This window comes from Balaenoptera ricei, chromosome 20, assembly GCF_028023285.1.
Source record: "Balaenoptera ricei isolate mBalRic1 chromosome 20, mBalRic1.hap2, whole genome shotgun sequence".
NCBI classification, from domain to species: Eukaryota; Metazoa; Chordata; class Mammalia; order Artiodactyla; family Balaenopteridae; genus Balaenoptera; species Balaenoptera ricei.
The window spans coordinates 45,451,285-45,476,774 of record NC_082658.1 but is presented as its reverse complement, the minus strand read 5'-3'; the positions used below and the strand labels follow the sequence as shown (position 1 = coordinate 45,476,774).

At 38.8% G+C, this 25,490-nt stretch overlaps 1 protein-coding gene across 2 annotated transcripts in view; it reads right to left on the bottom strand.

Annotated features, from left to right (window-relative positions):
• The window catches only part of MYO1D (myosin ID), a 350,569-nt gene that overhangs the window by 199,474 nt on the left and 125,605 nt on the right, over positions 1-25,490 (bottom strand). For both annotated transcript variants that reach the window (XM_059907002.1, XM_059907003.1), the window contains exons 12-15: positions 23,613-23,683; positions 20,064-20,138; positions 14,782-14,914; positions 3,418-3,584 (exon numbers count right to left, since the gene is read on the bottom strand). In XM_059907002.1, coding sequence (XP_059762985.1) covers positions 3,418-3,584; positions 14,782-14,914; positions 20,064-20,138; positions 23,613-23,683 — 446 coding nt within the window. The remainder of the gene's footprint in view (positions 1-3,417; positions 3,585-14,781; positions 14,915-20,063; positions 20,139-23,612; positions 23,684-25,490) is intronic.

Here is a 25,490-nt window from a genome sequence, read left to right as displayed (position 1 = left end):
CTAAGACCATCATATTTGAAATTCATAGGTTCTTTTTAATCTTTTCTATTTTTACATGAGTATTAGAAAACAGAATCCAATCCTTATAGCATGTCTTTCATGCCAAAAAACACACCAAACATCTTGAGTTGAAAGTAAAATAGGTGCATAAAGAGATTAAGAGTGAGGATATGCACTTGCAAAAGTCCTTGTCCCCTCCAAATCAAGCTTGCTTATTCTCTTATTTCAACTTCTTTCCATGGCTTCTATTATCATGGTGTCATGATAATATATTTTTAGTTAGATAAATGTATATTTTAGGTAAATATACTTTTAGTTCAGCCCCATCCTATAGTTACCCATTCCCACCCTGCTCATTCTAATACTTAACTTCTGCTGATCTTATATATGTGACAACACAAAAATCAATACTACAATTGAGTAATTGCTAGAATTCTGAGTAATGACAAGGGACTAACAATCTTCCTATTAATATAATTTGACACTGTTTGAAGTCAAGACTCAGAATGAACACATCTCTACTCATGACAACATTCCTACTCGACAGCCTCAATAAAAAAAGAACCAAATTTAAAGAACAGTATGATTTCAGTAAGGAAAATGATCAGTTTTGAGCATAACCTTTTGATCAATATAAAACTGTTTCAATTTTCTAGGCTATTCTGCTATAAAGTTTTATTCATTCCAAGAGTCTCCAATTAGTGTAAATCCCTTTCACTTCTTCACACAAGTAGCTGAACACTGGTGGAGAACAACAGACAGTGCTGGGTGGTGTCACTGTACACTTATAACCTCAAATGCCAAGTGGGCGCTCAGATCTTCCTAGCAGCAAAACTACCATACACACCTATGCTTTCCCACTCTCCAAAATGAGTATTTTCATTTCCCCTCCAACCTCCTACACCACATCTCTTAATCTTCACTCTCAGCTCATGACCCTGCCTCATACTTTATTGAGGAAATAGAAGCAATCAGATAGGAACATCTTCATCTTTGCCATCAGCCAAGCTTTGAGGCTTCCTGCATCTGTATTCATATTCTCTGCCTTTCATCCTGTTGCTAAGGGTGAAGCATCCCTGCTCCCATCTAAAGCTGACAAACCTTCCACTTGTGCTTGGGATTTCATTCCTTGCCTTCTCAAGGATGTTACTATTACAATTATCTCCCTCCCTCCTGTGTCGCTGGTTTCTCCCTCTGTTCTGAATCATCCCCACCTGCATACAAACATTTTCTAGTATCTCCTTGACCTCACATTCCACTCTGGCTGCTGCTTCTATTTTTCTCTGCTCTCATTCATAGCACACATTCTTGAGTTGTCCAGAGACATCCAACTTCTCACTTCACTTCCCCATCCTGCTCAAATGGGGCTCTGTCCAGCCTTTTCTCCTTTGACCTCTATGTTGCCTAGTCTAACGGTTAAGCTTCTGCTTTTATCTTACTTGATGGCACAGCAACATTTAATATGATAACTGTACTTTTCTTCTTGAAATGCCATCTTCTCTTGGCTTCTGTGACATAACCCTCTTCTGATATTTCTTCTATCTTCTTCGTTGCTTCTTCTCTTCTCTTTGCTGGTTCTTTCATGTCAGACCACAAACCTAAATGTTGGCATGGGCCTCCTCCTCTTTTCTATCCAGTTCCAAGACTTTATATACAGTCTGTATACCAATAACTCCAAAATTTCTATTTCTAGCCTGGACTTCTTCCCGGAACTCCAGATTTGTATGGCTAATAACTTACTTAGTATTTCTACCTAGACATTTAGTAGCCATTTCAAACCTAACATAGTCAGGAGACAATCTTGATTCCATCTTCGTCCCAGTTCCGTGTCCTCCTCCTCAAACTTCTCTTCCCCCATCTTTCTCGCCTCAGCAAATGGTACCATGCTTACCCAGATGCTCCAGCCAGAATCTACTTGTTACCCTTCATCCCTCTCTCCTCCTCTCTCATCGCGCCAATCCGTGAGCAAGTCTAGTCTACCTTTCCACAAAACATACCCTGAATCAGTCCACTACTCTTGGATCTACAATAATTCCTTGTTCAAGGCACTCTCGTTGAGCTGCCTCTCCTGGTTTCCTGGAATAGCATCTCTAAATGTCTCCTTGCTTCCTATTCACACAGCAGCCACAGTAATATCTTAAGACATCCATAAGATTGGGTTGCTCCCTGCATAAAATCCACCAGTGGTTTTCTACCACAATTAGCCAAAATCTAAACTGTTTAGTCTGGATTACAACATTCAACATGATCTGGCCTATGTCCATCTCTGATCTCACCCTACACCACTGCCCTGTCACTCAGCATCCTCCAACCGCACTGGATGATGTTTGGTACCTAAAACACCACTTATTATTGCAAGAGAGACTTTTCTCCGCTGTTTCCTCTGCTCTACCTGCTCTATTCTTTGACCTTTGTATGGCTGACCCCTTCCTGTCATTATTATCTCCTTAGATACTCTTCTCACCAATCAGTAGTTTATGTATTTGTTTATTCATATTTTGTGGAATCTGCAGTCTACAACATAGGAAATGCTCAATAAATATTTTAAAATAAATGAATAGATGGCATTTAAAACACTATTTTTATGATACCAGGTGTCAACTATCATTATTGTTAGTAAAAATAAATAACAATAGCAATGATACCTTACATTTATTGAGTGATTACTATATGCCAGGTACCATTCTAAGTACTTCACATATATTACTTCATCCCCCAGCAGCCCTACCAGGTAGTTACCATTATTATTCCCATTTAAAAAAATTAATTAATTTCCCCCATTTTATACATAGGAACCTGAGGCATGGAAAGGTTATATGATTTGCCTAAGGTCAAAAAGCTAAGAAATGGCAAAGCCAGGATTCAATCAGGTAGACTAATTTTAGGGGCTCCATGATTAACTACTTAATATTTTGTTATTATTATAGTTAGCAATATCAGTAATGCTAAGCAGCATTAATTGAACATCTATTATGTGCCAGGCACCTAGCCTTTTTACTTTGGTTAATTTAATCCTCACAACAAAAGGCTTATGAGGTAGTGTTACTATACTCATTTTATAGATGCAGAAGGAGAGTCAAAGAAGTTAAATTTCTAGCTCAAGGTCGTGAAGCAAATGAGTAGCATAGCCAGGATTCCAACCCAGCTGTGACTCCAAATCCTTGTTTTTTCTCCTATACTATATGCCCCCATTTTCCCCATGAAGAATAAAACTTTTCCCCATGGTCCGTAAACCACAGACTCAAGGGGACTCCTGCCGATTCTGGGAAGGTCTTTCATAGTTGCAGTTTCCTCAACTCTTCTGTTCATTCAACAAACATTTAGATTGTCTGATAGGAGCTGATGCATGTTTAAACATGGGGAGGACTCCATAATTCTCAGTGCGCTAGCAGGTTTCCTTGTTTAGTCTATTCTCACCTGTGAAGAAACTTCTCGTAGGTCTGGCGGAAGGCGAACCCTGCCCGACGCACCCTCACATTTTCCAGGAGTCCAAGATACTCTACTTGATGCCGGCAGCGTTCATCGTCAAAGATCTGTGGGGACTTCTTGTCGTTGGGTTTGATGCAACGTACATAATATGGTTCCTAAAGAAATGAATCGGCAAATGATAAGTTTCACTGGAGAAAAATCCCGGACTAAAGACATTAACATGTCATTAGTGTTAGCTGTGTCAAATTGAGCTCTGTGACTCTCATTTGACTTATAAAAAAATTCTTCCTTTCCCTTCAACTTAAATTTCCCTTCAATTTAATGCCTGGAAATTCTCAGGCATTCAGTTAAAATTTTGTATTATTATATTTTAGGACTCATCAGGAATAGTAGAAAGGGGATAAAACTAGGGTGTAAACAACTGAGACATGTAAACATCAAGTTTTTGTGTATTTACAGAAACATGGTTAAAAGTAACAGAAGGAGTAATTTAATAGAAAGAGGCAGAAGCTGTGGTAAAAATGCATTGTTGAAGAATGTAAAATAATTGGCACAGCCCTGGTACATACTAAGTGCTCCTTTCAGCTTTGAATCATTTCAGTCCTTCAAACTGGAATAGCTTCTTTGGAATATCAGTGCTTTTAGGTGCCTAAAAGGAGCAAAGATAAATCTTCCCTAGAGAAAGATTACATAAACTTGGGCCTCCAATTATTTCTATAAACAGTTTTGCAAATATAATGTTTGGAACAAAATAAAAGTTAACCAGATATATAAGGAGCCAAGATAACATGAATCAGAAATAGCAAAACAACATACAAAATAAAAAGATCTGTAAGGGTCCAGATACTGGAGTTATCAGATAGAAATATTAAAACAACTATGCTTAGCATGTTCAAGATGACAAAAGACAATATTGAGAATTTTTTTAGAGAACCAGAAACTACAAAAAAGAACCAGAACAAGTGGAAAACCTAGGACTTAAAAATACAATAATGGAAATTAAGAACTCAGTGGATCAGTAGAAGAGTAGATTAGAAACTGGTGAAGAAACAAATTAGTGAACTAGAAGGAAGGTGAGAAGAATTTTCCCAGAATGGATCATGGAGAGACAAAAAGATGGAAAATAAAGAAGAGAGGTTAAGAGGCACAGAAGACACCGTGAAGTGGTCTAAGTAACTGCAGTCCCAAAGGGAGGAGACAGAAGGGGCAGAAGCAATATTTGAAGAGCTAATAGCCAAGAACTTTGTAAAACTGATGAAAAACAATCAAGCTGTAACAAACTAAAGAAGTGCTACAAACTGCAAGCAAGATTTAAAAAGAAAAATTTACACCTAGGTACGTCAGTTAAACTTCTGAAAACCAAAGAAGGGCAGCCAGAAGAAAAAAGGCTGACTACCTAAAGGAGCAACAAATAGACTGACAGCTGACTTCTCAAAAGAAAACATGGAATCCAGAAGACAAATGAGTATTGTCTTTGAAATGCTTAAAGAACTGCCAATGTAGAATTTTACACCCAGCAAAAATATTCTTCAAGAAGGAAAACAGCATAAAATATTTTCAGAATTTGTCAACATCAGGCCTCAGATATAACAGGATGAAGTTCAGGCAGAAGAAGAATGGTCCAAGAGGAAGCTCAGTGATATAGAAAGAGGAAAAAAGAAGTAATAAATGAGTAAATCTAAACAGATATTGACTATACCTAGTAGTAATAATAATGATGATGATGATGTCATCATCTTACTGGCTTTATATATATACAGATATATAACATATATCTGTGTGTGTATATACATAAATAAATAAAATAAATATTTATAAGTACATGACCAAAAGAGCGCATAAGTTGGGAGGAAGACAAATGGAATTAAGATGTTTTATGGACCTTGCATTGTCCAGGAAGGAGCTAGAAGCACCAAATAAGATTAGATTTCTATAGTCTAAAATGACATTGTAATAACTTGAGTAACCACCAAAACAATATTATAATGTAAACCTTCCAAAATAATAACGTGAATAAATGTAGTAATAAAAAATCATTGCAATACTGAGTGGTAGTGGGGGGGGGGGGTGGGGGCGGCGGCAGTGCAAGGAAAGGATGCCTCCCTAGGTTTAACTAAACATTCTGACTCAAAAGACTTACAGCCCGCACTTGGCAGGAGTCTACCCAGGAGGACAAGAACACGGTTTGCCAGCAGGCATGTCAAGGTCGTGCAGCAGCCCATACTGCAGTCAGGTAATAGCTTGGGCACAGTAAGATGAGGTCCATATCAGACAGATGTGGGAAGTGCCCTTGGTTTAAAAGCCTCATGCCCCATAGGATTCAATATCTCTTGTAACAACTCTAAAGACATAGCTTCCAGGGTCCTTGAAAGGGACATGCCTAATACATGAGTCATCACACTCAGGAAGCCAAAAGTATGTCATCCCCACCAGACAATTATCATTTTCCCAGTACAGGTGCAATTTACCAACAGGGGTAATTTTTATCTTAAGTGATGTTGCCTAGTAATATAGTTGATATACATCATACTAGGTTAACAGGGGAACAGAGCTAGAAATTTAACTGAGGTTATCAAGCAGAAGGAATAGAATTCTGTTTACCTTTTGCCCACAGTAATCAATCAAAAAGGTTAGGAAGCAAAGAAAAAGAAATATAGAAGAGACAAACAGAAAGCACTAATGAGATGGTTGATTTAAATACAACATACGGTAGCTACGTTAAGAGTAAATGAACTGGGCTTCCCTGGTGGCACAGTGGTTAAGAATCCACCTGCCAATGCAGGGGACACGGGTTCAAGCCCTGGTCTGGGAAGATCCCACATGCGCGGAGCAACTAAGCCCGTGCGCCACAGCTACTGAGCCTGCGCTCTAGAGCCTGCGAGCCACAACAACTGCAGCCCGCACGCCTAGAGTCCACGCTCCGCAACAAGAGAAGCCACTGCAATGAGAAGCCCGTGCACCACAACGAAGAGTAGCCCCTGCTCGCCACAACTAGAGAAAGCCTGCACACAGCAACGAAGACCCAACACAGCCAAAAATAAATAAAATAAACTTATTAAAAAAAAAGAATAAATGAACTAAGTGATTTATTTGAAAGACAAAGATGGTCAGAAGGGATAAAAAACAAAACTAACTATATGCTATTTATGAGGGACAAACTTGAAACATAAGGATATGGAAAGGTTGAAAGTAAAAGGGTGGAAAAGGATAGACCATGCAAGCCCTGGCCAAAAGAAAAGCTGCTTTTAACTTTTTTATTCATGCAAAGCTGACTTTAAGGCAAAAAGCAATATAAAGACATTTCATAGTGATAAATGACTCAAACACTAGGGAGATATAACAGTTCTAATTTGAATAAGCCTAATAAATTCTCAAAATATTTAAAGCAAAAATGGAAGGTACAACAAGAAGTAGACAAGTTCAGAATCAAAGTAGGTTTTATCACACGTTTCAGCACTGACAAAACAAAGTAATTAGTAAGAATGCAGAAACACTGGACAATAATAATATGACTAACAAACTAATGGATGTGTGTAGAATATTAAATGCAAATAATTTTAACACATAAAGAAAACTTCACAAATTTCTAAGGACTGAAATCACACAGAGTCTATCCTCTGATCAAAGGAGATTAAGCTAGAAATCAAGAGCAAGAAGATAATTAGAAAATCTTATAAGGCTGGAAATTAAGAAATATACTTCTAAATTACCCTCAGGTCTAAAAGAAAATTACAAAATGAATTAGAAAATATTTTGAACTCAATAATTTATGCAATCATGTGGGCAAAGCAATCTTAGTGTAAGGTATCATTTGAGTAGTATAAGTAACTTTACTAAACAGAACCCAGTTGAATGGAATTTTACCAGTATTGACTGATTATGCACAGCAAGTGGTAACACTGGAATAGACACTTCATGACCAGCTAAGGGGTGGGGGAGTGCCCTTTCATCCTGGTTAGTAACATAAAAACCTTCAGATAAGGGAGCTAGTGGAAATACTTTCTCTATATTTAATCAGAATTCTGTTTCAATTTATAAACGCCGCCTCCTCTCTCCTTTGTAAATATCCAGATTGACTCAACCTAAGAAATCCTAAATTTGACAAATTCTAAGTGTCTTATTAAAGTTAAATTCCCAAAGTTGATAGTGATCTTATTATCTTGCGCTTTCAAACCTATTTCTCCCATATTTTTGTGAAAAACATCCTTTGCCAAAGTACACCAATCAGTATATGTATTAGGCAGAAGATACCTGATTTAGATAGATATTAATCTATTGATATTTAACATGTGTTGAACAGTATAAATAGAGTCAAAGGCAAATTCAAGTTCATTTAATAATTTACTGACCATCTGTTCAGAGTGCTTTTTTTTTTTTTTAAATATTGCTGGAGTGCATGATTGCCAGCCTGTGACTTTTTTAAAAAATTATTTATTTATTTATTTATTTGTTTGTTTGTTTGTTTGGCTGTGTTGGGTCTTCGTTTCTGTGCAAGTGCTTTCTCTAGTTGTGGCAAGCGGGGGCCACTCTTCATCGCGGTGCGCGGGTCTCTCACTATCGTGGCCTCTTTTGTTACGGAGCACAGGCTCCAGACATGCAGGCTCAGTAGTTGTGGCTCACGGGCCTAGCTGCTCCGTGGCATGTGGGATCCTCCCAGACCAGGGCTCGAACCCGTGTCCCCTGCATTAGCAGGCAGATTCTCAACCACTGCGCCACCAGGGAAGCCCCAGAGTGCTTTATGAGGTATCAAGAAGTATATAAAATTAGTAGAAGTCATTCTTTAGATTCAAAAGACTTATAATCTAGGTGGCGATAAGACATACATTTAAAAACACTGTGTGCTATAGTTAATAATACTGTATTATATATTTGAAAGCTGCTGAGAGAGTAAATCTTAAAAGTTCTCATCACAGGGAAAAAAAAGTGTAACTGTGCATGGTGATGGATGTTAATTAGACTTATTGTGGTGATCATTTTGCAAAATATACAAATATTGAATCATTATGTTGTACATCTGAAACTGATATACTGTTGTATGTCAATTGTATGTCAATAAAATAAATAAACATTTAAAAAGTAAAACAAAACAAAACAAAACAAAACCACTGTGTGGACTCTGAGAAAATGCACTTCTCGTGATGGAGGACTAGGCAATTCATACCAACCTTCCTGAGGAAGTCACTGAAAATAAGTGCTACACAAAATATGGGGAGAGGGGAGAAATCTCAATGCATCAGAGCTAATAACATAGCCAAGATGAGAGTAAGACTAAAGCCCACATGGGTGAAGCCAGCCTTCAGGGCTGCTTTTGTCTTAGAGGCAACCGTCGATCTGGAGAGGCAGCCGTGAGGCTGAGCACAGCTGCTGACAGCCTTGTGGGGTTCAGGGGATGAAAGCTGGAACTCGAGACCCTGGATGCAGAACTACACTTTGGTCTGGAATCCTGAAGAGCTAAACTTGGGAGTTAAAGGTGAATGGAAAATAGTCTGGCACTTTCAGGGATGGGAGGCAGCTCACTGCTGAGCCACTACAGGTCCTGAAATTGGATTAAGGTGATTCCAGAATGTCAGAATTTGCCTGATATATCTTTTTAAATGTAAACTTTCAACTTTTCTGTTATGACTAGATGTCATTAATAAGTGGCAATATATCTGTATTCTTTTTGTTTAATCTGATTTGATAATTTTTCTCCATTTATATTCACTGTAATTACTAATATATTTGGATTTATTTCTACCATCTTTATTTGTCCCAGCTTTCCTATGTTATTTTGTCTCCTCTTTCCTATGTTTTTTAGGACTAATGATTTTTTTTCTCATTCTGGCTTCCCCCACCTCCAACCACTAGTTTGGAAGTTATAAACTCATTTCTATTCTTTCAATGACTACACTAGAAAATTTTATATGTATTTATAACTCATGAGAGTTATAAGCTAACCAATACTTTTATCCTTTTCCTGAACAACCAAGGACCTTAAACAGTTGAATTATAATCACCCACCCTTCCAATTTATATGCTATTGTTGTTGTGCTACTTAGCTCTAACCTGTATTTTTAATCCAATAAAATATTATTTTACAGAGTCAGCTTATTTATATTCACCCTCATATTTACCAATTTCTTTGCTCTTCATTTTGCATTTCAGACTTTCATTCAGTAATCAGACATCATCCTATCTGACATATATCTTTTAGAATTTCCTTTACTGTGGTTCTAACTCTCTATTTTTATTTTTCAGAAAGATTCTTTGTTGTGTCTCTGTTCTTGAAAAATATAAATTCTCTTGGTATAGAATTCTGGTTTAGTTATTTTCTCTCTTCAAAGCTAATCTGCTTTTAAGGTATTTTCTTCGTCTTTGGTATTCTGGGGTTTCACTAGGTGCTTGGGAGCAGATTTCTTTTAATTTTTCCAGCTCAGGATACACTGGACTTCCTGACCCTGTAGAGTGGTGTCTTTCATCATTCTTGAAATTCTTTTTTCTTTTCCTTCTATCGTTCTGCCCATTCTCTCCTCTCCTTCTTTGACTCTGGTTAGATGCATGTTAGACCTTTTCATTTTATCTTCCATGTCTCTTAATGTGTCTTGTATAGTTTTAATTTCTTGGTCTCTTTAAGTGGGATTCTGGATAATTTCTTCAGTTGTTTCCTTCATTTCCCTATTCTCTCTTCAGCTTTGTCTAAACTGATGTTAAACCTATCCACTGAGTTTTAATTATTTAGTTTTTATTTCTATCAATTGCCTAGTTACCTGCTCTAAATTACTAGTTCTCATATTTTTAGGCCTTTCATTTCTTGAAACATATTAAACATTCTTATAGTCTGTTTCTGATAATCCAGTATAAGACATTTTCATGAGTCTGTTGTTTAGTCTGACTCTCCCTGTGTCCTGTCTTGCTTCTTTATGTGTGTGGAGATCTTTTACTATGAACTCCTTATTTTCCTTAGAACTCCATCTGTGGAAGTTCTTTAAGGTCTGGAATGAAGGTGGTTCCCTCACCTTGCTTCCATCAGATGCCTGGGGGCAATACCAGACCTGAATTGACCAGGCTTGAGCCTTTTCAGGCCACCCAGGTAGCATGAATTTGGACTGCAAATCTCACAAAAGCTGGCTTACAATTATAAATTCTCAAGGGATGGTCACCCACCCTGCTTGGCTCAGTGCCGAGGACCAAGACAGGCAGTTTTCCTTTCAGATAATGAGGGGTTATTTCTAGCTCATTCTAGAGGTAGCTCTCTGAGGAGGCAGCCCTCTGGAGACCTACCATTGTGTGTGTGCATGTGTTTGTGTGTGTACATATGTGTGAGTATGCATGTGGTTTGTGATCCCTTGTTAGTCACCCTACTCTGGGCAGGCCCTGGGCTTCCCTCCAAGGACCAGCCTTGGATACCTATACTCAAAGTCACCCACTTCAACAGATGCTGACAGGGTGAAAGCAGCTCTGGTGCTCTAGTTATTTTTCCCTTCATTCAGTTAATTTCTGCCTTCACTCAGCACCAGGCCTGCATATTCTTTGCTTTCTTGTTAGTTCATAACCGTATTCAGGAAGTTGGTTTTTATAAGTTACCAACTTTTGGTTGCTCTCAGTTGGTTTTAGGGGGTGCTTTGTTCACCCTGTTGCTGGAAAATGCATTACTTACATGTATTTTAAAAATCTTCATGTTTATGTTCCTAGGTGAAAATCATCTCTAATTTCATTTTTTCACGTTAACCTCGTACTAAGGTAATACTAAGCTCATAAAATGAATTGGGTAGTGGCCTCTCTTCTTCCCATCCTCCAAAACAGTGTATGTATGATAGGAATTACTGGCTCCTTGAAGGATTTGTAAAACTTATCTGTAAAACCATCTGGCCCTGAAGTTCTTGGCAGAATTGGGGGAAGGCAGACTTCTGATTAGTGATTCAGAATCTTTAAGGTTACTGATTTATTCAGGCTTTCTATTTCTTCTTGAGTTAATTTTGATAATATTTTTCTAGAAAACGAATTTTTCAAATTCACTGGCATACAGTTGTTCATAATATTCTGATACTTTTAAAAATCTCTGCAATATATAAAGTTGTATCATTTTTTCATTCTTAACATTATTTTCTCTTTTTAAAATAAGTTTTTTAAAGGTCTATTTGATTAATTTTTTGATTACTTTTAGTTTTTGCTATTTAAAAATTTTCTTAATTTTTTCTTTAGATTTTTTTTGGATTTTCCTTTCTGGCTTCTTGAGTTGAAGTTAACTCATTTACTTTCAGTCTTCCTTGTTTTTTTGTTTTTTTTAAATAAAGGCATAACAAGTAGACCACTTTAGGAGTATTTTTAAGTTCCCAAGCACATTAAAAACAAAAACAAAACTTTTTTAATGCTGATTTTCATTTCATTTGCTGTGAGGATGGAGATGCATCTATATATACATTTGTTAAAATAGCTGAGACTTCTTTTGTGATCTAGCAGGTGGTCAATTCTTGTAAATGTTGCATGTATACCTGAAAGGAATATGTATTTCCTATCTCCTGGGTACAGAGATCTTTTGATCTATTAGATAAAGTTTAAATTTGGCTGCTGCACTCTTACTAAGGTTTTTGCTTGATCTATCAGTTTCTGGTAGAGTTGGTTTAAAATCTCCCTCTAGGATTGTGGACCTGTCAATTTTGCCTTTTACAGTTTTTCAGGTTCTTTTTTTTTTTTTTTTTTTTTTGCTTTATAGAGTTCAAGTACCTTCATGGCTGTGCTGTTAGGTAGCTAGTTCAAAATGGCTTTATTGAGTTTTCATTTTATTATGATTAGTCTCTTTATCTGTAATAATACTTTTTTCCCTTAAATTCTATGTTTTTTTCACATTAATATTGCTTTCACCAGGGTTTTTTTTTGGGGTGGGGACTTGATATATCTTTATCCACCTTTCTGTTCTTAATCTTTCTGCATAGTGTCAACTAGGTAGCTCCTATAAACAACATGGCAAAACCTTGGTGTTACTGCAGATTCAGTTCAAGACCATGGCAATAACATGAATACTGCAACAGGCTAAGTCACACGAATTTTCTGGTTTACCAGTGCATATAAAAGTTATGTTTACATGACACTATAGTCTATTAAGTGTGCAACAGAATTATGCCTAAAAAAAAACAACACCTGAATTAAAAATACTTTATTGCTAAAACACGCTAACCATCACCTAAGCCTTCAGTGAGCCGTAGATCATCAAAGATCACTGGTCACAGATCACCACAGCAAATATAACAATAATGAAAATGTTTGAAATACTGCAAGAATTACCAAACTGTGACACAGAGATACAAGTGAGAAAATGCTGCTGGGAAAATGGTGTTGGTAACCTTACTTGTTGCAGGGTTGCCACAAACCTTCAATGTGTAAAAAATGCACTATCTGTGAATTGCAATAAAACAAGGTATGCCTGTACCTGGATTTTCCACCTATCCAGTCTGTTCAGTCTATTTACATTTATGGTGAGTACCAATTAATTAGATTTATTTCTATCATGTATGTATTTTCTAAATGTAACATTTTTCCTTTGTTTCTGCCCTGCCCAACTTCCTGCCTTCTATTAGACTGATAGGTTGTCTCTATTCTTTTGCTTGTCCCTACTCCCTCCCTCATTCCCCCACCTCTACAAACACACAGACTGGGGAGCTGTAGCAGAGACTGCTGGACTCATTGCCTACCTCACACACAGTATTTTTTTTCCTACTTCAAAACAGAAAACTTACTTCTAGGTGGGTGCACTGCTGACCAGAATAAAAAGGCACTTCCCAGCTTCCCTGGCAACTAGGTACAGTAAATGAGATGTAGCTAAAGTGCTATATGAGACTTCCAAGAAGTCTCTTTAAAAGGGAAGAGGCTCCAATTGCCATCTCGGACCAGGAGGAGGGATGCCAAGCACTAGGATGGTAGAGCAGAAAGACAGAAGGAACTTGTCTCTAATAACCTTAGAGCTGCTGTACCAGTGCTGGGATACCTTCTTCTGTACTTCATTTACAGAGAGAGAAATAAATGTGTCTCTTGTTTAAGCCACTAATTTGGGGAGGGGGGGGTTCAGTTGTTTAGTAGCTGAATGCAATTGCCCATACAGAAATTATAGATGGTTCTAGAATTTTTATTTTAAAAAAACTCACATTTAACTACCAAATTTAGAAAACAAAAGTGATTCTTTTCTAGTTAATTGAATAAATCGAATATGTTTTATAAACAATATATTTATAATTAATGTACTGTATAAAATACATTTTATAAAATTCTGTGTTCAACTCTGTTTCTTGTGTCCCATGCCTTCCTTCTAGATTCACTTGCCTTCTTGCTGGATGAGACAGGTTGAAGCTGACATGCAGAGAGAAGCTGAGGGACAAGAGGAGGGGCCCTAAGGGTATTCTAGTCTACCATTCCGTGTCCTTATCCCTCCCTGCCTTTCTGGATTTTTGATTATACAAGCCAACACATTGTGCTTATCTGTTGTCACCTGAGGCCAAAGAATCCTGATGAACAGAATAGAAAGCTACTGAATAGATGTGTTCTTGTGGCATTTGCCTAATTTATCCACAGGGAAGTAACCAAAAATAATATAGATTTAAATTTTTAGAGAGGAAGTTGATTTAAAAAAAAAGTTAAAAATGAAGAAGAAAAAATATACTGGAAAAGCATCAGAAGAGAAAGATAAAAATGAAGGCACTAAAAATAATGAGTCCCAGAATGCTGCCTAATTTATCAAACTTGTCAACAGCAGCAGTTAAGAGTAGAAATCTGTTCTTTAAGGGGAAAAAAAATCCCAGACTAAAGTTATCAAACAGTATTAGACCTCAAAGGAACAATAAAAAGCAGAAATAACTGCCAATAATACATCTTTTTAGTTCAACTATTTAAAACAGCCTAAGGACAATACTTAAATACTAAACTTCCTCTTAAACCTCTATCTGGTCATTTTGTCTTCAGATACAACATAAAGATGGTATGTTACAATTTATTTCAAGATTTTTTTTTTAAGCCAGGCCCTGTCTTCAGCACAGGGCTGAAGTTTATTTTGTCAGGCATATACTATGCCTGTAGTATACTGCTTTTTTTTTTTTTTAAAGATCTTACTAAGACTTTCCCATTAATGACTACAGTAGGATAAAAGGCCCAAATTTTAAGAAGAGCATTCCATCTGGGACACAAACAACTGTTTTACCAAGCCATGTTAAAAAACAAACAAACAAAACAGGATTAAGAATTCTATTGTAACACTCACTTTAAATATGTTCTTCAATTTGATTTACTATAATCACCTACAAAACAAACCACACTTACATTCTCTATAACATATATCAAGAGGGAATCTATGAAATGAAATGGATATTTAAAAAAGACAGTAATTACCTTTGATGCAAGGTTGTCTACTAAAGCAATCATAGAATTCTTAAATAAGGTGGCGGCAGTCAGAGGTCTCTTGGTCACCTCTGTAATGCTCAGTTTGCCTTCGGGCCACATATTCTTCAGCACAGGATTTGAACTGAGAAGCAAAGAAAGAGTGGTTTGAATGCTACATTCAAATAAGCTGAATATGAATTGCTAAGCAATCCTGTTGAACTGTATCCTGGGAGCCACGATTGCATTGCAGACAGAACTCACAAGCCCTGATTGGAAAAATGATTCCACCCAGAAAATTAGGCTGAGGGTATAATGACAGATACTGCACTACAGAATGAGAAGATGTGTCCAAACGAGACCACATTCGAAAAATTCTTTAAACTTCTTTAAAGTGACCTCGATGTTATTATTATGCAGGATCCTCAAATGGTTTGCATAGCTCTGATACCATATACCTAAAATAAAATGGTATTGGTGGTCGTTATAAGAATGAGAACAAACCACTAGTAGGAAAACGATCCTCAATGTCATGGGCAGAAATCATGAAAGAGAAAGCATCTTTTAATTGAAACAAATATTCATTCAGTATAGGTCACAAAAAGCCAGGTCTTTCAAAAAATACAGATAGGAATAGAAAATAACCACTTTTACATTGTCATCTAGTAAATCCCTTTACTGCAGCTGAATTATGAACACATTATAGGTAGCACCGGCGGTTACAGTATTTTATTGATGTGACACTAAGACGGTTGCAATCCGATTCTTAAAGTGTACTTAAGGCCAGTTTTCAGGCTAAAAATGATATACTGTATTCTTTATTTGGCTCAGTGGAGACATTTTTATAAACATGTATGGTGGTCTCAGCTCTGCTTTTCTTCCTGTTTCATTTTGGGTGCTTTTGATTTTTTAAAAATTTTTATTGGAGTATAGCTGATTTACAATGTTGTGTTGGGACTGACATATACACACTACTATATATAAAATAACTAATAATGAGCTACTGTATAGCACAGGGAACTCTACTCAATACTCTGTAATGACCTATATGGGAAAAGAATCTAAAAATGAGTGGATATATGTACATGTGTAACTGATTCACTTTGCTGTACACCTGAAACGAACACAACATTGGGTGCTTTTGATTTTAAAGTAACTGGAACTTGAAATGTTGCTTGCATCCTGGAAACTTTTCTCTCGTCAGAATTTTTTTTTTAAATTGGGGATTGAGAATAGAAAAGACCTAACATGGATTTTTTTTTCTTCTAATTGTGTTTACTGCTGCCATCATTTTGCCCACTTTTCTTTTCCTGATATAAAACTGAGAAAATTGAGTTGGTTCCCCGAACACCTAGTAAAATTCTGTACAAAAAGGCTCTAAATAATAGCAGCAAACTGCCAGAATGGATGACAAGAGTGAAGAAGATAAACGGTGAGGTGAAGACTGACTGGGTCTGTGAATGAAGGCAGAAAAAGAAAAACAGTCCTAACCCTCTCCATTGCCAGCAAGCTGTGCCAACTACCATCAAAAGTGGCTATAAAATAATGCATGATCTGTGGTTCATGGACCCAGTTTTACTACCTTCTAATCCTATTCCACAATTTTCCAATGATACACGTACCAATAAAAATGACCACATAAATGTATATTGCTTTTCCTTAACTTTTCCATTTCAATCTTTAGCAGAGAGAGAACTTGAGGCAATGGTTCTCAACCTTTAGTGCCCACAATGCCTGGATGCCTTCCTAACACCTCTGGAATAGAATTTCCAGAAACTAGAGCATGTGCACTTTGAAAATCCTGATGCACATCAAAAACAGAAAATCACTCGTTTTGTCTACACAGTTTCTACCCTCAGTGCCACCTTACTCCCTTTTGGTCTTGTTTCAGACACTACCTTGTAAATGAAGAGAGGGGGGAATGTTGGGAATGAAGGAAATAAGATGTTTATTATTATTACGTTATAAACGGTAGAACTGATGCATAATGAATCAAAACAGACACATACAATTGTTTTAAAGAAAAAGAACTTTCAGGCCAGTAAGTCAACATAGTTTTCAAACTTATTTAGAAGAAACTTTCCCTTAAAAGGGAAGCTTATTTATCCAGAAACCCAGTACGTGTAACAGATAAGGCGGAACTTAGCTGGCTAACGAGAGTGGTAAAGGGCGATCTGTGCACCTCGCATGCCACCTGCTTGCTCCTTGCCTCCTTCCTTTTATATACACACACATGCATGTGCCTGCACACATGCATGGATACTCTACAGAACTAGAGGTCCAGGGATTACTCTTTAAACAGATATAAAGAAAGAAAGGATTGAATTTGGAAAGGTCATTTAGCCATGGAAGCATCGAAAAGGCAAAGGCAGCCCATCTAAACACCATCTAGGAGGATGGTTTTAACCAAAATCATTTCAAGACTTTCCATCCCACTGGCAAGGCCTTTCCTATTACGGAGATATATACAACAAGTTGCAATGATCAGACTTTTAATGTTTTTATACCTTTGGCAAGACCATCCCTGTTGTGAAATGGATTCATCTCAGACTGATGCCCTTAATTGTTGGATTTATCTAAGTTCCTCTGTTCTGATTCCAGGCTTACCAAGCAACTAAGCATTCTATAGGTGATATTTTTCATGGGCAATTAACAGAGTTCTATTTGACTTCCCAGGCAGGTTTTCCAATGGGGAAGAAGAGCCGTTATCCCCATGCAAGTGTTCCATACCATGAGACCGTTAGATTGCCCGCTGGAAATAAATCTGCTCGCTGGTCTGTTTCTGCATCGGTCCTGCGAGCTGGGGGTTACGTGACTCCACCACTAGAAGGTGCAGCTGTTCTCTGTGAGCTGAACCTCTGGGCTGTGATAATTCAAGAAGGTAACGAATGTCACCCTGTGCAGCCTCCCGGTACACAGCCTGGCTGCCTTCCCCAGGCAACACACCCCGACTTTGTCACTGGCCGACTGAGGCCGTTTTTCCGATTTGACTTTTTGACATTTTCTACACACAGAGCAATGCCAGACTCTTTGATTTCTCTCTCAAAATGGGTGCACCTTACCTGATAAACCGAGCACTGAAACTTCTTTCTGAAACTCTCTTCTCCCCAAATCAGCTCTTACATGGGTCCCCTCTCACATTCCCACGTCTCTGTGACTTTCTAGTCATGGATGATGGGTCCATCTCTGCTCTGGGAGGCTTCATCCATCCAGATGAAACATTTTATACCAAGACCTCTTGAAAGAACTGTTGAAACACACTTTCTCCACATTCTCATTTTCTGCATTCTCTCGTGACCGCTTCTGTCGGACATCTGTCTTCACGACTCTACTGAAGCCAGTGTTGTCAGGGTCCCAATGAACTTCATGTTTGCAAATCCAATGGTGAATCTTGGTCCTCATAGGACTCTGCTCTTGACAGTGTTTGACACAGTTTATCTTTTTTACTTGACCTGGCCTCCCTGACACCAGATTCCTGGCTTTCTTAATTCACAGGCATGCTCTCAGTTTCCTTTGCTAGTTCCTCTTTCGTTGCTTGACTCGAAACGGTGGAGTATCTCAGGGATTCATCTTTCAACCCCTTCTCTCTTTTATTTTTTATCTCTGCTCACCCTAGACAAACTCACCCAGGACTATGGCTTTAAATAATATCAACAGACTGGTGACCATGAATTTACGTCTCTAGTCCTGCCTTTACTCTGAGCTCTAGATGCACACAAACAATCGCCTATTTGGCATTTTCAACTGGATGCCCAAAACGCACCTCCGACAAAACACATCCGAAACGAAACTCTTGATTTCCCCCCAAAATGAACGCCTTCTCTTGTCTTTCCCACAATCGAGCATCCCTTCCCCATTGCTCAGGCATCGTCTTTGATTTCTGTTTCTCTCATATCACACATCCTATCCATCAGCAAACCTTGCTGGCTCTACTTTCAAAACATCACCCACTCAGACCACTTTTCATCATCTCTGTAACCCCCATCCACGCCTCAGCCTGGATCACTCAACGAGCCTCCTACCTGGTCTCTGCATGTCTACTCTTGCCCTTTACAGTCTGGGTTTTACACAGCGGCTCCGATGATTTCTTTAAATTAGAGATCACCTCACATCATCCATTCCAACGGCTTCCCATCATGCTTGGCTCATGGACTCTTCGTGAGCTGGGCCCTGCGGACCTCTCTGCAGTCATTCCCAATCGCTCTCCCCTCCCCTCACTGATTTCAGCCACACTGGCCTTCCTGCCGTCCTCAACACACCCAAGCTCGTTCCCACCTTAGTGCCTTGGTGAACTAGCCCTTCTCTCTGCCTGAATGCTCTCCCCCTCTCTTCCCCGCCCTGTTCATGGTTCACGCTCTCACTTCACTCAGGTCTCAGCTCAAATGACCCCTCTTTTAAGAAGCCTTTTCCGACCACCCTACCTGTAATGCCTCCCCGGCCCTTCCTGGTCTGTACCCTTCAATCTCTCACCTACTTTACTTTTCTTCACAGCACTTGTTACCACCTGAAAGTTCGTTATTTTATTAACTGTCATCTCCACTAGAATAAAAGACCTCAGGAGGGCAGGGGCTTTGCACCCCAAGAGCACAGAAGAATGTGTAGCTCAGAGGTGCTCCATACACCTTGTCTGACCTACTGACCAACGGGCTGAGTAGACTTAATACATGAGCGACAACACTTTAATCCAAAAGAAGCAGCTGGCTAGGAAGCTTCTCTTCTTCGTAGGCCTTCTTTCCAAGGTATCCGTACTGGGTGTGAACTTGCTATCCTCTGCCTGGTTTCATTTCTCCACAGATTTTTCACATTTTCTTGGATTGTGAGAAGATTCTGACCACTCAGGATCTATCACCACTGACACCATAGCCACTCTGATATTAGGGTGGTCCCTTAGCTGGACACACTACAAAGACACTACAGTGGGAATCTGAGTATGTAAAGCTTTCGGCTGGGCCAGAGGCTATTTGACACTCTCCCATGGCCACTGGCCTGGCCGGGGGACTGCTGAGTACACTGGCGGGGGTGCCAGAGGATGGCAGCAATGAACGGAGAAACTGAGGCAACCCAAGGGAAATCAAGGAACATCATATTAATAACAGGGTTCCTGCCCTAAGTTTACAGATTTTATCATCATAAAGTAATATATTATTTCACTCACTAAGTATGATCAAGCAGAACTAGAAAAATTACCAGAAACTCTTAAAATTGTGACATAAAATAATCATGTGCATATATATTATGTAATATACATGTCAAAGAGCTTAACATAAAGACAAATAATAAAATTTCAATCCTACCTGTTATACATGAGGCGCTTGAAATCTTGAAATAAAGTGTCTTTGTTTTTGTCAATAAAACCGACGATAGAATAGCTAGTTGAGAAAAAAAAAAAAAAAAAGAAAACACATTATTCACCACGCGAGAGCCACTTTTAAGCTTTTCTAGAAGTCTACAAGCCTTTCCACAGTTAAATTATGCAACCAATCATCTATAAAGCTGATATCGTCCACCCGGTTGTGGGCTAAAGAATAACAAATTCACCTACTGTACAGAGGGGGTGTTGTTTCTATTCCTCAAAAGGAGAGCCAACATCAGTGTCATCATTATGATTAAGACCATCATTCTCTACTGGTTTGTTGCTTACCTCAAGACGATGACTTTTAAAAAGACAGCTGTATTTATCATCCAGCATTCCTAAGATAAAAGCAAAACGGCAACGTACAGGATCTAACAGTCTTATCCGTAGGGAGGTCAAATGACTTGCCTAAGGCTCGCTCACTGTGTTCAGGGTGGGAGAAAAGAATCCAAGAAGAGCTGCAAAGGACGGTAAGATTTGGATAAGCAGAAGAGACAGAGGAAGGCAGATCACACAGGGAAACAGATTAAATGAAAGGGCGGGAGCAGGCACATGCGCGGCGTTCTCAAGAGGAAATGAAAAGGTCAGTGTTCATGGTTTGGAGGAAGGGACGTGAGTAATGTCCTGAAGGTCTAGCTAAGATTGCAGCTGGTGACAAAGGTAGGAATGGGGGTTGCTCTGCTGCAGTGACTGGCATGGCTCTAGAGGGAGAAAACTAGGGGATGAGGGGGGATAACAGGAAGGGAGGGTTCTGCATGATTAAAACAGGCTGAGAGGAGGCTGGGTAAGTAGTAACCCTATAGAGGCAGCTGCTCCTTACAGCTCTCCTTTCTTGCCTGACTGTATTGTCTTCCTTGACAATCGCACCTAACCCTGACCCCCCACCGATGTTCCAGCCTTACATGTTTAATTCTGCAAGGACGTTCCTTCAGGCTGTGCTGCCCGTGGGCATACTTTAAGGCCGTCAGGTCCAAAATTATTTCCTTGCCTCCTCCAACCTCGGTCTTCTTCCTAATACCTTCAAGTCTCTTCTGACTGAGCCCTTGAAGTCACCTGACTCTTAATCTATCATTAGACCCATACAATTCAAACTTCAAACTCCTTATTTTGGCCTTTAAGACTCATTGTGATTTGATCTCAATCTACTTTTCTAGGCGTTTCTACTTCTCTATGCCACCAAAGGATACACTCCAGTCAAATGGGTCTAGTTACTACTTCCTAAATATTTTTAGCCTCCTTCCCACTTTTTCCTATAAAAATAATTCCTAGCACCCAAGGACCAGCATCTGCCTTCCTGGGTTTATCACACACAGTTAGAAGTATTATATCATTTGCTTATTCTTAATTCTGGCAACACATTTATTACTCATATGGCAATTATTTTCAACCATCTTTTGTGGTATCAGTGTATGTATATAAATGTGTGTATGTGTATATATATATGGGAGTGTGTGTTAATAAATACATGCACACAACCACATATGTATGTATGCATCTTACATGGAAGGCTCTTTGTGGGCAGGGAACATACTTTATAAAGTATTGTGCACACAGAAGATACCCAGCAAAAATCTGAAAAAAGGTTGAAGAGCTTAAGAAGAGGAGGGGAAGTCTGAGGCATCAAATATTCCGCTATGGGGCCGGTTAGCTTTCTGGACCACGAGTCTGAAAACCTAGTTATTGTCTCAGCTATTCCGTAAGCTTGCTGTGTGACCTTGGGTAAGAATTTTACACACTCTGCATAAATTTCTTCATGCCTTGCATGTTCTCTAAGGCCTCTGTCCAGCTCTGCAGTTATGCCAATCTGGGCTGTATAAAAAGTACTCTCTATAAGTGAGGCCTGGATTTTCAGAGGCAGATATCTGCATGATACTGGATCTTCCCTCTTCAGTATTCCGGAACCTGGAAATAGCACCAGAAAAAGTGGATAATGGTGCCATCCCAGCACTAACGGCTAGTTTGACAGAGGGGTGTGTGTGTGATAATTTTGAGCCATATTATTTTATGATTGTAGAGTTTTAATTCAAATCAGGAACAGCTATTAAAATTTCCTCAAATGTCTTTTTGGCATTTATAGAGACGATCATTTGCTTTCTGTTGTTGTTTAATTTCTTCCTGTAATGGGTTACATGAATAGAATTCCTAATGTAAAAAATAAGCAGAAAGGAAAAGAGGGGACTTCAAACAAAAACAAGATAGTAAGCAGTGTTGGGTGGGCAAAACATAGTAAGCGTAGCAGACTGACAAATGCCACCTTTGAAAGACAACCATGTCAAATTCCCTGGAACCTGCGAATGTTACCTTACATGGTAGAAGATGTGATTACATGAAGGACCTTGGGAAGAGAAATTCATCCCGTATTATTCAGGTGGGCCTTAAATGCCATCACAAGTGTAGTTTTAAGACAGAGGCAGATTTAACACAGACACCCTGAAGAGAAGGAGGCAGTGTGACCACAGAGGCAGAGACTGGAGTGATGCAGCCGCAAACCAAGGAAGGCTGGCAGCCACCAGACGCTGGAGAGAGCAAGGAACAATCCTCCTCTAAAGCCTCCAGAGTGTGGCCCTGCCGACTCCTAGATTTCTAACTTCTGGCCTCCAGAACTGTGAAAGAATAAGTTTCTACTGTTTTACGCCACCAATTTGTGGTCATTTGTTACAGCAGCCCTAGGAAACGAAAATACTAACGTATTTTTTTAGTTTAGGTATATTTTTTTAGTTTCATTTTCTTCCCCAATTCTACTTTTATTGTATTATAACCAGAAAATGTAGCTTGTGAGAATTTCACTTTTTCAAATAACACTTGAAAATTCATATGGTAAACCGGTTTTTGCTCATATAGTTACCCAACCACTAGTAGTTCTTTATGTACAATGGTGACTTTCACCTCTGGGCCTGCAGGCCTGCTATCTCTTCTGCTTGGAATGCCCTCTCTTACTCTTCTCTTCCTAATTCTGTCTTCTGACTAAGCCTCTTTTACTCCTAGGACTCAGCTGGGACATCACTTCCTACAAGGCTTGGCCACACTCCTCACTCTGGGTTAATTACTCCTCCTCAGTGTTCCCATAATGCCTTGCATGTCTCCAATTTAACCCCTTCCGTTCTCCATTATAACAACTTATCATGTATTCTGCCTGTATCCTCCACTAAACTGTTAGCTTCTTCAGGGCACGGCCCATATTACCCATCTTTCTATCCCAGTTCTTAACATACTTCCATGGTTTATTTAACCATCAGCTGATTTTGACTGAGTGCCAACAATGCCAGGAACTGTGTATGGTCACGTGGTGTGTCTTCAATAAATGTTTGAAAAGCAAGGGATGAATGAAGCTATGCCAATGTTTTAAGTGAAGAAATTAAAATATACTGGCATATGAAATGGCTGGAAAATGCAAATGAATACAAAAACAATTTCCATTTTCCTCGATTATATTTTCTGAAGTGAGGCTGCATGCAAATCATCACATCGGGTACCAAAGTAAGATACTCACACCACGTCACCTGCATAATGTCGAATTCGAAAATCTCGATCAAACTCCAGGATTTTGTCCGAGGCGCAGAGCTAAGAAATCAAGAAGGGGATGATCTTGAAAACAGACACTCTCTCTTTCCTAAAAATATATTCCAACTTAATAGGAGAGGATAATCATGTCACAAATCACGATATCATTATGAAGGAAATCACAGTGAGTGGGGCTTGATTTAATTTGGCGAATGTGGTAAAGACTGAGAACTTTCACCAGAAGTCTACATAGTCAGACTTCATTTCTTGGCCGAGTGATCAAGTTCTGGATGATGGAAGGTGAGTGCAAGTGAGGTGAGGCTGTTCAAGGTCAAAGCTGGTAAGAAGTGGGTGATTCTCCTCTGTACTTTCTTTTCACCTCCCACTAGTTGGATGCAGAGAAGGATAGTCCCCAGGGGCTGGAAGAGCCAGAAGATGGAAGAAGTCTGGGTCCCTGGGAGGGAAACAGACTTCTATTGTCTATGACACTTAAATCTTGGTTGCTATCTTAACACAGCCCAGCCTACCTTGACTGATAGAGTCTCTTTCTCCTCTATGTCCCACTTAAGGAGGACCATATTGAGGGTTTGCTATCTCCTAGGCATGGACATCTCATTCAATACTCACAATTGACATCTAGACTAAGTATTATGGGCTCTCTTTTACATACATGGAAACTAAGGCTCAAAGACATTAGGTAACTGGCCCAAGGTCCAGCTGGTAAGTGGTAGCTCTGGGAAGGATTCTTGGGACTGAATGCAATGTCTGTACTCTCCTATGTACAGAACAACCTGGCTCACCTGTCTTCTGCTAAGCCGGGACTCCAGGTCTATCGCTTCACAGATCAACCTTCTGCAGCTGTTTCTCACTGAAGAGGTACTTTATGGGAAGGCAGTTTTTATATAGCCCTGGGTCTCTATAACTTTCTGCAATTTCCTTATTACAGTAGCACCTAGATTCTTTGACCGCCCTGTGAAGGATCACTTGATATCCTACAGATTCAAAAGCAGACGTCTAAGAATCCATAAGCATTGAGTGCAGTTACATACAAACACCACTTGACTTGTAGTGTTAGACAGCAAACAACCCCAACCAGGTTGGTGGGTTCTATGTGGATATCTAGATTATTAAAGGAATAATTAGTCTATTAATTCAACAAATGAATAATTATAGGAAGCTAGTGTCAGACTTCTGAGGTTCCAGTCTTGGCTCTACCATCTACTTGTTCTGTTTCCTTTAGTAATCACTTATTTCAGAGAGTTGGTCTGGAGGTTAAATGAACTATGGAGACCAAAGTGTCTAACATTCAGCGGGGTCTCCAAAATATTTAATTCCTCTTTTCTTCTCTCTCTCTTATTAACCACTTTTACAAAACCCTTTTACTTACAAAATGCCCAAAGGAAAAGGACCCAAGAGATATCTATACTATTATAATTGAATATTCTTACATTTGGATACTGCAAAGTCTTAACTGATCTAAACACAGAAGTTTTTAGATTTTTCTTTACTTTACAAAAGAATAATACAAGTTATGTATTTATCATTCAACTTTATATGTTAATAATATTTTACACACTTATTTTATGGTTTATTGGATCATCTGCCTGCCTCTCCATGATAACTTTAAGGCACGAGAAACAATTTAGCCCCTAAATAAGCACAAGCCAGAAACTTCTTATTTAGCCTGCCAATAATTCTAGCTAATCGTTAATAACCAGTAGCAATGATAATACCTGCTTTAACATACAGAATAATAGCATTTATTTAACAGAAAGACTCATAGTGATGAAAATATCCTGACAGCTTGGTTATTTCATTTCTTTCCTTCATTAGGCAAAAATCCCAGAAAAGAACACACAAAAAATTT